Source organism: Amblyomma mixtum, chromosome 6 (assembly GCF_055824585.1).
Source record: "Amblyomma mixtum isolate Tamu chromosome 6, ASM5582458v1, whole genome shotgun sequence".
NCBI lineage: Eukaryota > Metazoa > Arthropoda > Arachnida > Ixodida > Ixodidae > Amblyomma > Amblyomma mixtum.
In genome coordinates this window covers 125,334,393-125,353,339 of record NC_143017.1, presented here as the reverse complement: position 1 = coordinate 125,353,339, position 18,947 = coordinate 125,334,393, and the positions used below count along the sequence as shown (strand labels likewise).

Here is an 18,947-nt window from a genome sequence, read left to right as displayed (position 1 = left end):
TGCTGCGACTGTGCATGCGAAGTGGTTTTCGACCAGGCAGGCGTGCCCCGAGTTTTGCGGCTCATGGAGCTATTTTTGCGCCCTCAGGGTGATCTGCGCATTCATAGTGGCGGTGCGCAGTGTACAGTGGTGGTCCACAGTGCGCAAGGTTCCTATTTGTTTTATCACCTCGAGGAACTCATCCGGCCCCCTTGGTTGTTATGGGTAATGGTCGAATCGATATTTGCAGAAATGTTTCATTGGATAGCGCTCGCGACATGCGCATGCATTGTACTTCACTACCCCTTTTGGGCTTCAGACGAAACACCACCTTTTTACGACAGCTTAAACGCAGCTGTACTCCACGAGCTCAGTTTCGTCAAATAGCATTCACCACATCTGCACACTAAGGACATACAATGGCTTCATCAGCTTCAGTGTGAAAGAAAACGAAGCGTAAAGCGCAGTACCTTAAAGTGTTCATGACGTGAGTGTGACTTGTATACGAGAAAATATTTTTAAGCGCTGCCTTCGCGTACTGTGTGCCATAACGACTGCAGATCCGCCAGCGGCAGTTTTTAATCAGCACATTGATCAAGGATACCGTGCACGCCTTACGAGCTAGAAACAGGCCGGTAGACAGTTCACTCGAAACAACCATCGCAGTCTGGGTTGCACGCGGTTGCGACTAGCAGTTTTTTTCCCCTCGCATCAATCTCAGTGTAATAGATGGTCATGCAGAGCTGTAGGCATGCAGTAAAGCTTTCCCTGTGCTTCAATATGTTCACTATGAATGAGATGCGGAGTGTTGAACGTAGCGTGTATTTAGGCAGTCCTAGAAGGCGTGCTCAACAGGTGAGTTCCAGCAGCATGTCATTGTATGCTGAGGTTGAGGTACATGCGGGCCTCTGTACAAGAAAAAACGAAGTGCATAGCTCCACGAAGGCATCACAGACGGCGGAGTGTTGCGAAGCACAGTGGAATGATGCATATAGTACCATCTGGTATGCTGCGGGGAGCCAGAACAATGCAATGCCAGACAAAGTACATAAAATTTGTGAACGTACACACGCGCAGAAACAAAACGGTATGCAAAACACAAGGCGAAATTCTATGTACAGTGGGTAATCTCTTCCACACTTTTTACGGACCATTATACGTACGATATACGCGCTTTAGCAGATGACGAAGGAGGAACAAAAAAACATCGCGAAGATAGGAGATGCGGTATAATGGCCGCTCTACAGCGAGAACTGGAAAGAGATGCCAGGTGTGCCCGACGCGAGGAGCCACTTGCGCGTCAGGAAAATTGCTCTGACACCGTCTGGTTCTGCTTGGTGAGCGGCGGGACGGGCTCCTTCAAGTAGAGGTAGTCCCAGCACCAGGTGTTGTACGCGAGAAGCACGATGAGCGCGCAGCCGATCTTCATCGCGATGCCGGGCAGGATGAACTCGTCCTCGAGCAGGTCCCCGTAGTCGGTGACGTACTCGCTGACGGGCGTCGCGGTGGACGCCATGAAGCCGAAGTAGCAGCAGAACGTGAACGGCATGAGCAGGTACATGGGATGCACCTTGAGCTCGTCCGACATGTGGCAGATGAGCGGCGCGAATATGACTATGTTGTTGAGCGAGTTGTTGATTTCGGCCAGTACCAGCGCCAAGAACGTGACCAGCAGCTGGAGGTGGAAGGCAGACTTGATGGTGTGGTGCGGCAGCATCCAGTCGAAGAACTGCTGCAGGTTGTAGCGCACTATCAGCTTGGCCACGCATACGCCAGCGCCCATGGTTATGATGAAGGCCCACGAGATCTTTTTGACGGCGTGATGCGCCGTGTGGCCTCGGAAGCGACGCCGACCGTGTTCCCGGCCGCGTCGCTGGTGGTAGATGCTGGGCACGGCGTGCAGAACGAAGGCGGAGAAGAAGACGCAGGCCGTCTCATTGAAGATGGATTCGGCCACTTCGACCTCGAGCGCCTCGGCGTAGTGGTGCGAGCCGACGATGGCGGCCGCCATGCACAGGAAGGTGATGATGGTCGCCACCTCAGTGTACGTGACGGCGCCCAGCTCGGCGAAGTGCCGGTAGATGATGTCCTCGAAGGCCCGCTTGGAGATGTGGTCGCTGGACACCACGTCGCTCGCGTAGCACACGGACAGCACGAACCACAGGAGGAACGAGCAGAGCACAGTGAGGGGCAGGTGACACTGGACCCACTGGTAGATGGTGATACGGCGGTAGTTGTACATCTGCTCCATGAAGGCCTTCACGAACAGGTTGCCCCCGCAGCCGACCACGGAGCCCATGCTGCCTAGCACTGCCGAATAAGAGATTCCGATGAGGAGGCCCTTTTTGACAGTGAAGAACTCGCTGAGGATGCGGATCACGTCCGGGATGACAACGCCGCCTTCGATGAGGTAGCGGGCCTCCATGATTGGCGTGCCGATGCCAGCGGTGCGGCGGATGTAGCGCGTTCGCAGCTCGAGCACGTGGAACAGCCGGTTGTCCTGGATGTGCTGCAGGGCTTCCATGGCGATGGGCAGCACGATAGCGGCGGTTCGCACGGCGTTGGTCCACATGGATACCAGGATGGTGGTGATGACGAATCCGCCGATGATAAAACCCGACTTCCCGCCGAAAACCAGCAGGAAGGTCAGGATGAGTCGCTTGTGGAGGTTGGTCGCCTCGACGCCCTGCACCACGAGAGCATACCTGTGGAAGAGAATGTGTTACAGTGACTCGCGTTCTTGCGAAGATGGTCTGCTTGTGAAATTAAGCAACCAAGGAACTTGTTTGTGCGAACGCGAACATATCTTGCTGCTGGAGAAAATCTTAGGAAATTAACCACTTCTATTTCTCATTATCGACCGTTATGAGGATGGAGAATCGATGAACTCGTCTCCTACTAAGTCAGTTGTGATACTACGGAGAAAATTTAGATTATTTCACAGGATATTTGCGAGCCATACTTTTAATACGTGTTGGTCAAGGTTGATACTGTGAAGTGGTGGTGGGCAGACAAAGGCTTGAAAGATAATGAGGATGCCATAGATTCAAACATGCGCTTAATTTAAAAAATTGCAGAGCTTGCATATGCTTCTGACTTCCACTTAATAAAGTGCTTTTAGGGCAAAAGCTTACCATAAACGGTTATATGTTTTCCTGTTTGAAACAGGAAGCCATCGAACAAACCAAGGAAGTATCCTTTTTTTTTTCTAGGTAACGCCAGCACTTGAAAAGAAGAATGAGGGCATATAATGACTTTAAACGGCGTATTCCAGTCGGCGTTTTGGAGCAGCGCTGTGATTCTGAGACGGAGCGTAAAATCCGCAGCGGTATCCGGAAGTCGCAGTTCACGACTGCAACAATAGATGCGCTTCTGGCTGCGCAGGGCAAGGCCGAGCGCGATCCGCCGCGAAGCGAGCTGCTCTTTCTCCACGATTGGAAAATAGGATATTAATCTAAGTCACCTATTCAAGCACTGGTTTCTGTTCGGGAACAAAGAAAAGGTGCTCCGGATGGCCGATTGGAAGACGTCATAAGACCGTGGGTGTCACGTGTCACCTTCGCCAATTCTAGACGGCAACGCAGGTTACGACATTTAGATATTCATGTATCAGCGTGCACTGAGCAACGGCATTCACAAATGACTTGTGTGAGTAAGTACAAGCGAAAGCAGAAAACGAGCATCGTATCGAAGCGTTGGGGCAAACCACGGATGGCGCAATGGTAGCTGTCACTTGCCAGTTATTGCGATGCGAAAAATCACTTCCACAGAAACGGGCAAGGACCATTACAGGGTCTCAGAAGGGTACGAAAGAGGATAACGACGAGGTAGTGCGGCGTTTAAGCTTTACAGAATATATAGTTCCGAATCTAGAAAACAAATCTGGCTTGGCCGTATTTGAACAGGAGGATTAATGCGTTTTCCACCAAGCCTTCTACTCGGGCTAGCGCCAGAAGGGTGGTCTCATCAATCAATAGGTGTGATAGCGTGAAGGTGATGGAATGTTTGAGCGCAGTCGTATTTACTGACACCTAAACAAGCACGTCGGTACGATGCTAACAGTGATTCCAGCGGCACAACATGCATAGGGAACAGTCGCACAAACTAGAAATTATTTACGAAGTGTTAATCCACCTACAGATATTTAAGCAAATGGCATGAGGCCCCGATTTTCAACACAAAAGTGTTAAGCGAAATATGCTTAAAATAACGCATGGAGATTATCAGCGGCTTCTGCCGACACTGTCTTGACTACTTTGTTCCTTAACATGAGAAGCATTCATAACTGATGTAAACATAACAAATACGTTGTAGTTATTAACAATCTCTGATAGGAACCATAGAGGTTAGGTAGAACGGTGTCGTTTAGCAGAATTGTTCCACTGTTTAGCAGTGGAACAATTCCTCTACCACTATTTAGGAGGCATGCGACCAGTCGTATGAGCAGCAACAAGCTGATATTGGTTTATAAAAAAAAAACAAAGTACGTCGTACCCAATATAGAGCAGCATTGTTTCAGAGGTGTAGTACGCCAGAAGCTCTCCACTTGAGAAACCAAGAAACGGTGGCGCCAGGATGATTGGCAGGAAAGATACGATGGCTGGTGGGAAGGACTGCATCAGCGTAATCCAGAAAAAAAAAAGAGGTATGGGGAAACTTCTGTACTACTATCGCTGACGTACTTTAGCCGGCCTACGAAATTTTATCTGACATTAATCTCTATTATCTTGAGGCACATTACGCTCTAGAAAAGGCAATTAATATGGCGATAAGAAACTTTATTCAACGTTCTTAATCAAGGAGACTAAGTTTTAAACAACCAGTCCTCCTATTGCCGCTACCAGAAAATGTTCGTGTGCAATGGTTGTGTTCTTCGGCGTATTTTTCCTTAGTGGTGAAACGCATTATACTGTTTGAATTCCAGATTTTTCCGTATAAAGTATTGTGTCGACAGGGCACAGCCCACTTTGCTAATGCAGGGACAATCCCACTGAGATAAAAATAAAGGCTACCTCTGTTCTTATATAGTACGCCCTTAAAAATGACGACGTATGCGTTCACTGCTCACATGGCTGCGAATGTAGGAAGATACATTATCTACTCGAAACCTATAGAATCTTAGAAGATTATTAAAGTGAGTGTAAGAGAGGAGGACAGCGCGCAGTTGTAGAAGATGAAGGAGATAAGTCTGTAGAATAATAGTTGGACTTTTAAACAGAATCCTTAGGGCAATGACATGCAACTTTTGTTGTTAGGAAAAAATGAATCTCCGTATTTATGGTTATGCTGATATTTATCTGAACGCGGAAGGTGCATTTAATGCCGAGGAAATTGGATTTAAAAATTTTTCCCCGCCGTTTGATTCAAACTCGTTATGTCGAGGCTAAAAAAAGAGTCCGTGATCATCGTTTGGAAGCGAATTATGTTGTAGCATAACCTCGAGGATCCGCGAAAAAATATGGTCTTAACGCACTACTGTATAATTGAGAAAACGGCCGGTGATGGCTAAACCTGTTTATCATTTTGTGACCTTGTCCTATAAAAAAATTGGCTGTGGCTTAGCTAAAGTTAAGCCTGGATATTTCGAAGCGAAAAGCTGCGGCGAGGCGGAGGAGGAGCCGGGCGTGTAGTGAATACGGTGCTGTCTTAGAAGGTTGCTTTAGAGTCATGTACTGTGGCGTGCATTCCTTTCGGGTGTACACCAAGATATGAGAGACAGGCATTTCCTTTCCTTAAAACCAATTCTCATTTCTTTTCATTTTCCTTAAGGCCCTTACGGCGCGGTTCGCGTATCCACCGAGATATGAGAGAGACAGGCGTCGTTTCCTTTCCTGAAAACCAATTTTCTTTTCATTTTCCTTCCCTTACGGCGCGGTTCGGGTGTCCACCGAGATATGAGTGTTTCCTGGCACACTCTTTGTCTTTGTTTGGTTGTTTTTTTTTTGCGCCTCTCCTGTGGCGTCCCTCGGTTATGCGCATGCACAGCCGGGGCTAATTCTGATCACGCAGCATACGCCAGACTCTAGTTTGACTAGCCTAGTGAAGCTTTTCGCTTCAATATCCTTCAGTGAAAGCAGAGTACATGAAATTAGAACGCGGTAATCTATCGAGACAGGCCAACTTCAATTAGTGCTCAGTGTGCGTTTAGGAGCAGTCGACTGAAATACATTTCTGCAGCGGCTGGACTGGGCGTTTCGCTTGCGTGTCCGCAATTTTCCGTTATGACACACATTGTGCATGGAAGGTTGGTTAGCACGACTGGCGGCGCTTCTGCTTAACACGTCACGCCTGCTTCTGACAAGATACAACAGCCGCGCACCTGGAAGAGCCAGAGGAAGAGCACGTAGAGGACGATGAAGGCGCAATGGCTCTCGGAGGAACGCTGCCGAAGCAGCGGCGTCAGGCACACCGGGATTGCGTACATGGCGAAGACGCGCACGTAGAAGCCGATGGTCTGGAAGCGCTCGGGCAGTCCATGCCGCGCCAGGTCCGTTAGGGACAGGTCGTCCGGATTCGCGAACTGGTCAATCATGGCTGCTGCTGCTCCTGGCCGTGAAAGAAGTTCCTCCGGGTCAGGCTCAAGTGTCTGCGCTGAGGGTTTCATTAGTGTCAGCTTCAGGTATGCTTCACCTTATTCCCCATGTGCCGTCTATGATGAAGGCCCCCAACTGGCGCTACCTCAGTGCTGCAATTTTGTGAGATTTTCTTAATATTTACAGAATTAGGCGGTAGATTTTAGACTTTAAACGAATACTTCTTGCGACTTGGATGGTCGCCTCTCGTTTGCAATAGTTTGAGAATTTTAATGCAGCGCAAAGCAAGTGCATCAGAAAGAAAGGGAATGCACGAGTGCTAACTTCCAATGGTTGTTGCATGTTGGAAGCCAATGATATTGGGTCTCCTGCGTTTCTGGAGTTCTTGTCTCAAGTAGTATGCGAAGCTATAGTTTTAATATTATGTTGCTCAAGTCACCAAAATTTTCATAAAGGCTGGCCAAAGTATCAGGCTGAGTGCAGCGAAAGCGACGTGCCCTGAAAAAAGAGCAAACCTTTCCAAAATTCATCACACAACAGTTTCGAGAACTTGAATGGTTAAGCCGCAGCTTCTAATGAAGCAGTGTTGTTGAACAGTTGCTAACAAAAGGTTTTCCCCGTAGTTGTCTCCAGAGAGGAGCCTTTGAGACATACGTGCGGCGTTTGAGGATTATATCAACCTGAGAGCCACGTCTTTACGCAATCACCTCTAGGTAACACCGGCTTAAAACATGGGACAAAGATGAGTCCTTGCTATCAACGCCTGGTGCAACCTCGCAAAGGTGCTTTGCGCTCCCGGCGTGTGCGTTATTGACGAACAAGTAGCTTCGGGCATGAGTGAAGTTGCAGCACACTGAGCTGTGCTTATCCTGCCCCCTCCCTTAAACGCAATGCTGGGAGCAGCACTTGCTTCACAGGAATCAGCGGTTGCCGAGGTCACATAAGCCGCAGCCCAGCTGCCAATCATATCCACTTTTAGGTGCTTACACAGACTGACAGAGGACACATCCCTGAGCGAAAAATCCCGCTGCATTATTCTCTGACCGTGAATTAGGCCCATCTCGCATGAGCATCCAAATGTTAATACTTCTGCGATGTTGCACAGGGACGTCGTAGTTGCGCGGTTGCGCAAGAAGCGAAGAAGGAAGCCAGTATTTGCGCATAACACGAGACCGGCTGACCGCGGGTTCCATTACGTGCGGTAAGACAGATAAGAACAAGAAAAGTGGTCGGCTTCACCTTGAAACGGTGCTCTGGCGCGACTCTAGGCCCAGTCGTCGTAGGAAACAAGGGCGAAGCTTTGGCGCAGCAGCCCAGAAGGAACGTTCAGCCGTGCAGCTGCGCGCTATGGCTACGTCTCGGGGCTCGAGCTGCGCGCTACAGCCTCGCGGCAGGAATGCTTCATTTTCTTCCAGTCTGAAGGCGAACTAAAGGCCGTGGCGCTGCTTTATATCTCTCAATTTTCTTTTAGCATAGTCCAGGCAGCGAGCCTGGACTGAGCCTCGTCGATTTTTGTTTAGCTTTCTCTTCGCGGTATACGTAGCAGCTTCCGCCGCAAACTTCCATCCGGCTACCCTTGAGGAGCATTAGGCATCAAAAACTGCAGCACTCTGAAAACAGTGTATTCTGCAAGGACGAAAAACAAAGTTCAAATATTTATTACATCAAAAAGAAAAACCCTGCGCTCCTTATGCATTATTTGCGCTCAAGCCCAGGAAATTTGGGAAAACGCTTATAGTTTGCGCAGCGTGGCGCTGAGCACATAAAATCACCGCGGGAATTTCGAATGCTTGGTGCAGCCCAATCATGGTAGATGCGGCAGAATACAAATATACTGTGACCACTACGTGACAATACGGATGCCTTTGCAATTGTGGCTGTGAGCGAGAATGGTGACCACATCGTCTCGACAACAATCAAAACGAAATCCTCTGAAACGGCAGAAGAGGCGGCTATAGCCATCGCCCTAGCGCATACCCAAGAGAGCATCATCCTCAGCGATTCCAAAATGGGTATCGATAATTTCACAAAAGGGCGAATTACAAACGCCTCCCTTAGAATCCTTAACGCAACCAAATTCTCACCAAATTATTCCGAATTGATATGGGTCCCAGCCCATTCGGGGAATCCGGGGAACGAGGCAGCCCACAGGAATGCCCGAGGTTTCGTCGACCGGGCAGTGGATGAGTCTGGCTCTCTGAATTTCCCAAAGGACTCCATGATCACATATCATGATCTCACCAATCATTTTAAACTAGAGAGGAGAATTTTCCCCTCTCTGGACAAAAGCCTGAGTAAAGAACAAGAGGTTATGTGGCGTCGTCTACAGACGAGATCGATACGCACCCCATAACTCCTCGCGAACATTCCAGATCTTTACAACCCAAACTGTAAACACTGTGGCCAACGAGCCACCTACGATCACATCCTGTGGGACTGCAAGATAGAGCCACCTCCGGGTGATCTAGTTACCGCTCCTTCTCTCGAGCGGTGGGAGACCGTGCTGGCTAGCTCTAACCCCAGAACGCAAGTTTGTGCGGGAAAGTGGGCTGACAAAGTCGTCGAGGGTTGCGTACTCTCGATCACTTAACGCTCTTACCAGGCTCCTTCCAGCGAATAAAATGTTTTACAATCAATCAAATTTCTATGCCCGTCGAAAAGAGTGGGTTTAAGGGCAGGAAGCATTTTATAAATTTATATTATTACATAAAATGTCTCCATTTAGTTACTAGGTTGTCGCTACTGGCGGCCAATAGATGACGTAGTTTCTGATGTCCAGGAAGCCTGGCCATGCATATACCTTGTTTTCAAGAAATATCAGTTTTAAGTTATTGTGCGAGAGCGAAATTTCATTTCAGACGATTGATAACTTCTTCATTGCGTCGAATACGTTTCTTTGATATGTAATACCATGAAGGCACTCATGGAACTGCGCGGTAAACATTGCTGTTGTTAGTAAAAAAGAAAAGCTGTATCGGTACCTGAATAATCACCCCAGAAACCATGGAAAAAGCGCACACAAGGCGCTTCTCTGGAAAAGGACGGTATTCTCTTGGTATGTAGCCTCTATAAATTTAGCACCCAATGAACGCATTGGGCTCAGTCCCCTGCAACCGGCCGGATGTCATGTTTAATCATCTGAACCAGACGATACAAAGGCCTTGTTTACTGCGATTACGTTCTCTCGCTACAAAACTATTCCTCTTGCCTTGCTGGCCCCGTACTTGTTACTCTAATTTATTAATGAAAAAAGATCAATAATCTGTGGACCAATCCTGCCCTAAAATCATATTTTTCAGTGCATACAACCCGCCGCGGTGGCTCAGTGGTAAGGCGCTCGTCTTGATTGTTGATTGGAAAACATTTCATTCGCCGGAAAGAGCTTGGCAAGAGGTCGCGTTAAGTGGTCGAAAGTACATAGCCCTCGACGACTTTGTCAGCCCACTCCACCGCCAAAACTTGCGTTCTGGGATCAGAGCTAGCCAGCACGGTCTCCCACCGCTCGAGAAAAGGAGCTGTAACTAGATCACCCGGAGCTGGCTCTATTTTGCAGTCCCACAGGATGTGATCGTAGGTAGCACGTTGGGCGCTCGTCTACCGAGCCGGAGTACCCGGGTTTGAACCCGACCGCGGCGGCCGCGTTTCGATGGAGCCGAAACGCAAGAGGCGCTCGTGTGCTGTCCGATGTCAGTGCAGAAGGACCAATTCGGTAGCATTCAGAGCGATAGCGTGAAGCGCGCGCAAAGTAAACAACTGAGACACTTGTAGCGTCATGCATCCCCCTTGCGGAAATTTAAAGCAATGTTTAAAAAAAAGGAAGCCTTACAGATAATGCCTTTGAATAATCTTTTAGATATCAGACTAAAACAAAACAAAAAATTTTCAATATACGCCGTTGATTATCGCCGAGTTATGATTTTCTGTTACCAAACCACATTAGTTTCGGTTTAAGAATTATTCACCACCTGTTCGAAAGTTGGCTATAACTTTTTAACAAAATAAGACACGAACATTATTCTTGCTGCAAAACATTTTGGAATGTTTGGGGATTCCCAAAATATAAAAAAGAAATAATGTCATTTTTACAAAAAAAAAAAACACCTTTTCGAAGGTGGTGACATACCTTAAAGATCCCCAGGTGGTCGAAATTATTCCGGAGACCTCCACTACGGCACCTCTTTCTCTCTTTCTTCTTTCACTCCCACCTTCCTCCCTTCTCTTACGGCGCGGTTCAGGTGTCCGCCGAGATATGTGAGACAGATACTGCGCCATTTCCTTTCCTCAAAAAACCAATTTACCAGTTTATCAGTGCATACATTTGAGAAATTGAGGGTCGTGAATTATCCAAACCAAGTCTTAAGAAAGCACGGGGACCTGTTCATCTTACTACATTGGCTCTTATAGGTATGGGGGCGCCATAGAATTTTTTTTGTTACAATACTGGACCGCAGCAGTGCTGGAAAATTTGCGCTTATAGAGAACCTGTAGCAGACTTCTCTTTTGCATAGGTTGCATTAAACTAGCTTGCTGCAGCCAAGGGTTATTATTTCCCGCACTGCTATGGTTTTTACGAGCGCCGACGTTTATCGCACTGAAAATGTTCTTAGTTTCCTTCGATTAGCAACACTGCTTGGGTCGTGTGGATACATCATCCTCCAAGTGAAATGCGCAGCAAAATAAAGGAAATAGCTAGATATATGCCTACAGAAAGGAAATCTTCATCACAACGTTATTTTGGAGGCTTGTGAAACAGAATACATACATAAAAGTTTACACATATATAAAACAATTGACAGCTTTTGCTGAATATCACTCGTTTGCACCATTCTTATTCCATATATGTCCTTATCACGTATGGTTAGAAGGGAGCGTTCGTTTTTGCCGGTAAGTGCCAGCCCAGCAGCTTCTGCAGTCTGTCTTGTGTCTACCTGTTGTGCTAAGTCGGGGAGAAATGATATACAAGTGGAAGTATTGAAACGAAGAAAATAGAAGTTTACCTATTCGCGTCAAAAGCTCGATAACTGCTGTTCAGCAGTGATATAAAACTCTTTTTTCATCCCTTGTCTTTCTGCTAGTATTCTATTGTGTGAGCTTAAGCTTTTCTTGCATAAATTTCATTTATCCTTGATAATGCAGTATTCCAGAGCAGTCATGAAACAATGGTTTAAGACCGCATTTAAAGCAGTCAACACTAAGATGACAAAAAGTGTGCTGTAGGAGGCCGTAACTGCGCTTACAAAGTATGCTTAAATGCCTAGTGTGTGTCAGCCCTAAGTCAGAGATTTCTTGCAGCAAATACTGATATGAGGTGACGAAAAACCCGCTTTCTGCATCATTTTCTTGTATTCTAATGACAAGGTACTAAATGCACATCACCGGGCATATGTCTTTTCCCAACCCCGCCCATAGAGCGTTCACCAACCCTGAAAGAATGATTTGAGCGTTTATGTAAAAGCTCTTGCGGCAGCGTCGGGAACATGGCGCCATTTCGTAAATACATTAGTGACTAAAGTTTCAATTTTGAGCTGTTTCATCTCTGGGCGTCAGGCTGCAATTTTATAAACCGCCGTGAAACCGATGCTCTGTAGCGATTGCTGACACCCTAGGCCACCCACGCGGGTCCATTGCAAGTGCAACATCGTGGAACATCTCGCGATTCTGCCGCATTGTCTATTAACGTTTCTGGCTTGGACAGTAGCAGAGAGTTTGATATGACCAGCTTGGTTTTAGGTTAGAGTTTGTGCACCAACTCCTTCATGTTGACGACACACCGACATCTTGACGACGTCTTAAGGACATGTCTCTTCCACACCCGCAGTTATCCAGCGCTAGGCAACTAAAATGAACAAGTGGTAAAATAGATATCAGTGCTACGAAAACAAAAATAGTACTAAACGACGCCATCTGTAAGACGTCTGAAGTGTAGTTGTGTTTTATCACGTCACGGGACTGCTCCGATGCATTACACGTCGGTCATAAGGGTCGACCTAAATTTTTATAGCTCGAAAATTTTGATAGCTACAACATTAGTTTGTGCAACACGTTTTATTGTCCTAACGGTTAAACTGTTCACTTTTTTCGTCTTTATTTTGCAATAGAGGCTTTATTTTGCAAAGGTCCAAGACCCTTTTCCCAAGAATTTCTGCCCAGAAAAGCGAGCACCAGGTCGGGGGAAATCTTGTACCCATTAAAAAAACCGGTGGGTACCAGGCGGCACCGGAAATCGAACCCAGCCCCTCCCGAGGCTGACCTTTAAAAAAATTTTCTGATGTTTTCTGCAATTTTTTTGTTGACATAAAATTTTTACAATAAAAATTCTCTCTGCGTAACGCTGCCTGCTTTTGAAGAACAAGGTCATTCAGTTTCATTTTAACGCGTGACACAACATAAGTAACAGTTTGTAAATAGAAATAAAAATCAACATCCATAAAAAACAGCCATTTTTCTCATGGTTGGGAAAGAGTTAAAACGCTTTATTCAGGTGTGTAATACCAACCACTCATATTCACGGCCGAGAGCGTGGACAGAGGTTGGGAAATTGAATGGGTTATGTCATGATGGTATGCTGTACTTGGGACTAACCGATAGTTTGATCTGCGTTAAAGAATTCTCCTTGCAGTACGTATCAAATGCTGACGGCGTTAAACCTGCGTGCTTCGCTTTCGCGGAAATTACTAGGCACATATCGGACGGAAATTAGGGTCGAACGGTATCTACTGCCCAAGAAAGGAAAACCGCAAAATACGGTATTGCATTTCTTTTACAATACGGCTGCGTTAAAACCACTAATCAGCGCGTTTTTTTATACACCGCACACGACGAGCAAAAGTGATGAGTCACAACCCGAACGAGTTATGTTCATTTTTTGATCGCCGAGGAAAGCAGAGAAAGGCGTGTTTGTAATGTCACAGCGGCGCCAGATACTTGCGTGCCACACGGTTCATCTAGATGCGTTAGTACACCAGCAAATGTCATTGAGACGCAGCATCAAAACGTTATTGGTACAGACACAGCGCTAAGGCCCTCAGTCTTTTTCCGGCAGCGCTTCTTGCACTTCTTTAACTTCTTGGTGCATGGGCGTTTCTTGACGCACTTCTTCGGCGTCTTTTTGCAAGGAGGCTTTCGAGTACTGGCGCATGGACATCCTTCCGGCGTGACCTCCAGGGCCTGCAAGTCACGTGCGATGCGCTTCAGCGGGTTCGCGCTTGTCCGCGTCCCATTTCTCGATTTCAGGCGGCGTGGCTTGTGGTCTACAGCCAACGCTCCTGGAACGTGGTTCGTAGCGTTGCGCAGCTCGTGCTTGCTTCCACCTGGAACAGTCAACGGGCTTATGCCTGCTCGCAGCACTGGTTGAGGTTGCTGACGTGGCGATGGCTGGTCAGGTTGCTGGGGTGGCAGTTGTCGAAGGGGCAGCGGCTGAGGTTGTGGCTGGGCCTCATAGTAGGCCGAAGGCACGTAGTCCTCGTACACGTAGGTGGTAGCGTACTCGTAAGCAATATCGTTGGGCGGCGGGTAGCGCAGGCTTCCCAAAATTTTAGCAGGGGGCTTCTGTTGAAGCTGGGGCCGGAGGCGTTGCAGGGCGTCCCCTCGCGGTTTGAACAACAGCTCTTGTACATCGCTGGGCTTGAAGCCAATCTTGTTCTTATCAGCTGCATTATTGCTATCGCTGCATTCGCATAGCTGTTTCGCGGCACCGACGCTAAGGTCCATATTTCTGCGCTCAACTGGCGCTGGAGCTTTACGTAGTAGATTGTCGAGAGGAGAGCTAGGGACACCGGAGGCCTTACCGCGTAAAATTTTTTTGTCACAGTTGAGGCCCACGCTGAAAGACTGCAAGCAACCAGATGGGTCATTGAGGGCATCGCCTTCTGGTTCGCCGAGGCTGTCAGTGACTGCATTCAGACCCGGTTGGTAGAGGTAATCATCAGATGGCATCAGCACGGGAACCGTCACCTTAATTAGCGGCGGCGGAAGTCGGAAGCGCATTGTCATAGGACCGATGGGCATCCTAGGAGACGACTTGGCAGGGTAGTGGTCAAAGCTCTGCGCGGGCAAGGATACGGGATTTGAAGGTTTCCACGCGGCGGCCTCAGGTGTGATACGTGAACCAGACTCAGCTCTCCATTGCGACAATCCCTCAGTGAGCGTGCCGGCAGCTTCACCTGAGTATGGTGACGCAGGTACGAGTGACGAGGAGGGCACAGGATTGTTGTGGATAATATCTTTTTCGTTCTGAATGTTCTGGATGGCTGAAGCCATTTCAAGAGCGCCAGCTGTTACGTTTTCTATTGCGATGCTTGCGGCTCCATTATAATCCATGCCCGAAGCATTAGCGCGTTGATCCAAAGGAGGTATTGCAGAGGGCGTGTCCAGTTGTACCCAAGGCACTTTACCTTCCTCTAAACCTACTGACATTGGAACAGCCTTTGTGGGGATCTCTGTGAGCGCAGACGCAACAACGGGAGACGCACCACCAACGTCCGCTTCTGCTCTCGGGAAAGCCGAGGATGGCAGTGCTGTTCTCCTGTGCCAGCAACCCCTTCCAGCGCTGTTGAAGACGTTGATCTGGACCATCAGCGACTGGTCACGCTTCAGGCGGTTCCTTAGAAGTGAGTCCAAGTCAGGAAACACCGAAACATTTTGACTTGCATTCGCAATGTCCACGAGCACCTGCTGAGATTGCTGACGTTGAGCCGGAGCATTAGCGTACCTTCTGTTCTGCTGCCGTCCGTTTGCGAGGTTGAGCAGACGGAGCTTCTGCAACGCTTCAAGCAGTCCCCGCTGCGGACCTTGGTCGACCTGGCCGTTGGGAAGCGACAGGACGCAGCCTGGCAGCAAGAGCGCTATCAGAAGCAGCGCTGTCAGGGCCATGATGCTGCGGGACTCCGGCCCCGCTTTACTGCGGGACCATGTCCTCAAAACGAGGTGCCTAGACCCGCCACCTGCATTGGCCGTGGCTTCGCTACTGGCTCTGGCTTAAATTGGCTTGCGGTATAGTACCGCTCAAGATCAGGCCGCTGTAGGACCTCCAACCTATGGAATCCTGTAATAGGGACTCTAACAACAGGGTTCATACTCAATTTGACCAATAAACACTTCAACAACAAGACTGACTGCGTTGAAGGTGCTATCGACAGAGGCGAAGCTTGGCTGCCATACACCAAAATAAAAATCCGTTCGCTATCTAAATCCAAATTCAGATTTTTCTCCTACTTTCTAATTAATTATCTCTCAATCATGAAATAATTACAAAAATAATTTTCAATACTCAACACCACTTAGTTAAGAGAAAAGAAAAAAAACATCCCCACGTTTTCCTTGTTTTCGACGACTGTTGCCTTTCTTCATACCTACGTCATTAACAAGTCCCTCCTTTCCCTACCTTTGTGTGCCCGTTAGAGTATAGTAGTCTTCATCATAAATGTAATGTACTGCACTTCTAGTTGATGGTGGCGATGAATGCCAGATCGATAATTTTTTGGAGTAGCTTACAAATGAAAGAGAAAGACAAATTGTGAAAAAAAGAAGGGTAAAGGAAGCCACGTAGGGAAAAACGAGGAAGATATTTATTTGGTTAGGGTTTTGTCATTGAATGCAGAAAAAAGGGGCATAGGACACTGCTGCTCGTGCTTCTTTAATTCCGTCATAACGACTTAAATTCCAAAACATACGACACTGTTGATAAGCGGTTTTGAAGACCATGAGAAAAGAAATTGAACAGCAGCTGCTACCGCGAGTTAACGTTGTACTGTCGGCTTTCAATTGATTGCAGGCGAAGAGTCGTACTGATGAGACGCTTCTATAGAGACCTCCCTAAATTATTTGCTGTCTCGAACATGTATATTTTGTATTACTGATCTAATAGCACTGCAAATAAAACCTATTTAGAAGCGTCGAGTGTGTAGTGGTCCTTCATTACCTTGATAGCTATAGAAAGGAACTAACTACCAGTGGGGAACGGGGGGGGGATGCCAGTAGGATTCACTTAGAGTGGGTAAAGTGGTTTAAATAAGTGTGAGGAGATCGCAGCGCGATGAAGCTTATGCTAATCCTGTGAAAATATGGGTAGAAGGCCTATATTCCTGCCATCTCATAACAAATTTCAGGCCTATTGCCAAATTTTATTAAACTTGCTGCACGAGCATTGCATCAATAGGCTTGCTGGCATCGGACGAGGCAGTATGTCAATGATGACAAAATAGAAAAAAACGCCACGATGTATTATAGCCTAGACCTGCTCTCGTAGCTAATTAAAATCTTGCCTGACGTTTATTTGTTTCTTGTGGGCACTTTGCATGAAACTAGTCATAAGTGGCTTGCCTGATTTTGAGAGGAAGAGACCAGAAAAGTTTGCTTCGGCTCGCGAGGTGGCGTCGAGCGCACGCGTTCGCTTTATTGCGGTCTCATGCAACAGCGAGGGACACTGGCTTGGTGTCCTCGAACTTGGCCATTTTGAGTAGCACATGCTCCATGGTGACGTCGCTGAAAATCACGTCCAGGGCATACTGGGCGAGCTGCTGCTTGAGGGTGTCAGCGACGACTACGGCCTGACTCCACGGCATACGTAGCTCTATGGCATACTCGAGCGCCATTGAGAGCCGGCCCGTGTGCATGGCACCTGGAAATGCTGCCAGTACCTGCAAAACAAGGGTGCTGCGCTAAGCGGCAATTGTGGGTTTCACTCATCTTGCACTATTTTGCTAGCTGTGAGAGAGCATCTAATGACACTGTTTTGTTAGATTGCGAAGGTTTAATCGAGACGGTCAAGACAAGGCGTCTGATCACGACCCGACCTCTGAACCGACAACGCTCATGTGGTCAAGAAACGCTTTTAAAAGTAATCTGAACACAGCAGATCGAGTCTGCTCACCGCTTGATGTATGGAGTTGATGACGGCCAGATCTTGCAGCACCTTCGGCTGAAGCTTGACCAGGACCATGCTGCCGCGGCAGTACCGCTGCTTGAGCTGATCGATGCTACCGAGGCAGCGGAACTGTCCATTCATCATGATGGCCATGCGGTCCGCAATGACAGCGCAGTCAGACACGCTCTGCGTCACGATCATGACGGCCGACTTGACCAGCTGGCGCAGCAGCTGTATGGAGCGGTAGATCTTTCGCTTGGACATCATGTCCAGTCCCGTTGCAGGGTCGTTCATGAGCACCACGGGCGGCAGACCAATGATGGCTATGGCCACGGCCAGCTTGCGTCGAGTTACAGCGCTGCGAAAAAACAAGGCAGGCTATGGTGCTTCCACATGAAGGCGGGCAATGTGTGCACGCTGTTGAACTAGAGGAGAGAGACAGAGAACTTTATTGCGTGACTCTGCTCCGGGTTCTTGTCTCAAGCCGGCGTACTGAGGTTGCAGCTCTTGGTCGTGTGCTTGTTACCCAACGCGCGGGTGATGTGGGCAATGAGCAGTGACCACAGTGCTGGGCGTAGTGTGGAATGAGGAGTGGCCCAGCTCTCACAGTAATAGTTGTTTGTTCATTCTTCAAAGCTGCCGACACGGAGCTTTATCGCTTTATTTGTGATACAAGACGTGATCAGATTCATTTCGAGTGATCACAACCAGGCGGAGGCGATTCTACATTGTTCCAGACTGCTGCGGTTACTTTGCTCACCGTATCTCGAAAGTTCGCCGCCAGTTTTAAAGTGGGCAAAGTGAGAAGTGAGAGCGGAGGGCAATCTGTTAGACGACCCCACGCACGCTTGTTGCTAACCGCTACCGAGTCTTCAAGTTCTTTTTGGGCGCGAATCAGCTCAATAAAAAGTTTCGTTTGGAAGCCCTCTTTACTACGTGGCAATATTGTCAGGGTATGTGTCACATACATGGGAGCATGGGTGGCCAGGAAGTCTGAGTATGTGGTGGTTCACGAAACGGAAGTAAAAAAATGAGTTAGAAATGATTTAAAAATGAGTTTTTTCGTTCACTAATTCTTAAAATCAAAACAAAGAGTTTTAGCATTTGCCACAAAATCAGCTGGTTTAGGTGCACCCCATCTATGTCGGAGCTAGCAATTCTGCCAGGTATGTTGGTACATCTACAGATATTGCAAGGTCGGATTCATGTCTGATGAGATTGATTTGTAATTATCTGCTTGACTGGCGCCACAGTAGCAATAACCTGACTTTAGCCTGCACCGAGTATGCTGCAACTGTATACGAATGAAGAAAAGGCAGGAAAAGAAAATGAGGAAAGAAAAAGAAGCAAGCAAGTAAAAAAGGAGCATTTGAAATGTAAGGCCAAACTCTAATGTGCACACAGTTTTTAGATTTGCTGTAGGAGCATTAAAGGGAAGCTAAAGAGAAATGAAAAAGTAAGCTAAACGGACAGACTACTCCTCGGGACCACTACCGACGTTTTTACTGCGCTGAAAGTTGGCTGCGCCTTTGAGAAAATAGCGAATGAGAGTCTCTAAACCCTTTACATTC

The 18,947-nt window shown here is 47.7% G+C and overlaps 3 protein-coding genes across 3 annotated transcripts in view; all 3 read right to left on the bottom strand.

Annotated features, from left to right (window-relative positions):
- Window positions 1–1,279: 1,279 nt before the first annotated feature.
- LOC149340284 (Na(+)/citrate cotransporter-like) lies at window positions 1,280–6,583 on the bottom strand. The gene is made up of 3 exons (XM_089550711.1): window positions 6,299–6,583; window positions 4,474–4,592; window positions 1,280–2,684 (listed from the first exon to the last, which is right to left on the bottom strand). Exons 1-3 carry the CDS (start codon window positions 6,581–6,583, stop codon window positions 1,280–1,282), a joined length of 1,809 nt encoding a protein of 602 aa, XP_089406837.1.
- Window positions 6,584–13,499: 6,916 nt separating this feature from the next.
- Window positions 13,500–15,482, bottom strand: LOC149340283 (uncharacterized). Its single transcript, XM_089550710.1, has one exon. The coding sequence runs from the start codon at window positions 15,381–15,383 to the stop codon at window positions 13,500–13,502; it is 1,884 nt and encodes a 627-aa protein (XP_089406836.1). The 5' UTR covers window positions 15,384–15,482.
- Window positions 15,483–16,915: 1,433 nt separating this feature from the next.
- Window positions 16,916–18,947, bottom strand: part of LOC149340282 (phospholipid-transporting ATPase ABCA3-like) — a 34,209-nt gene continuing 32,177 nt past the window's right edge. The window contains exons 16-17 of the mRNA XM_089550709.1: window positions 17,383–17,734; window positions 16,916–17,149 (exon numbers count right to left, since the gene is read on the bottom strand). Coding sequence (XP_089406835.1) covers window positions 16,916–17,149; window positions 17,383–17,734 — 586 coding nt within the window. The remainder of the gene's footprint in view (window positions 17,150–17,382; window positions 17,735–18,947) is intronic.

Excerpts from the sequence above, each read along its gene's own strand:
- LOC149340284 (XM_089550711.1), bottom strand. The coding sequence starts at position 6,583 with ATGAAACCCTCAGCGCAGACACTTGAGCCTGACCCGGAGGAACTTCTT. Across the intron at positions 4,593-6,298 it reads TCTTCCTCTGGCTCTTCCAG|TCCTTCCCACCAGCCATCGT; the intron begins GTGCGCGGCTGT and ends ACGCTGATGCAG. Across the intron at positions 2,685-4,473 it reads ACAATGCTGCTCTATATTGG|GTATGCTCTCGTGGTGCAGG; the intron begins GTACGACGTACT and ends TCTCTTCCACAG.
- LOC149340283 (XM_089550710.1), bottom strand. The coding sequence starts at position 15,383 with ATGGCCCTGACAGCGCTGCTTCTGATAGCGCTCTTGCTGCCAGGCTGC.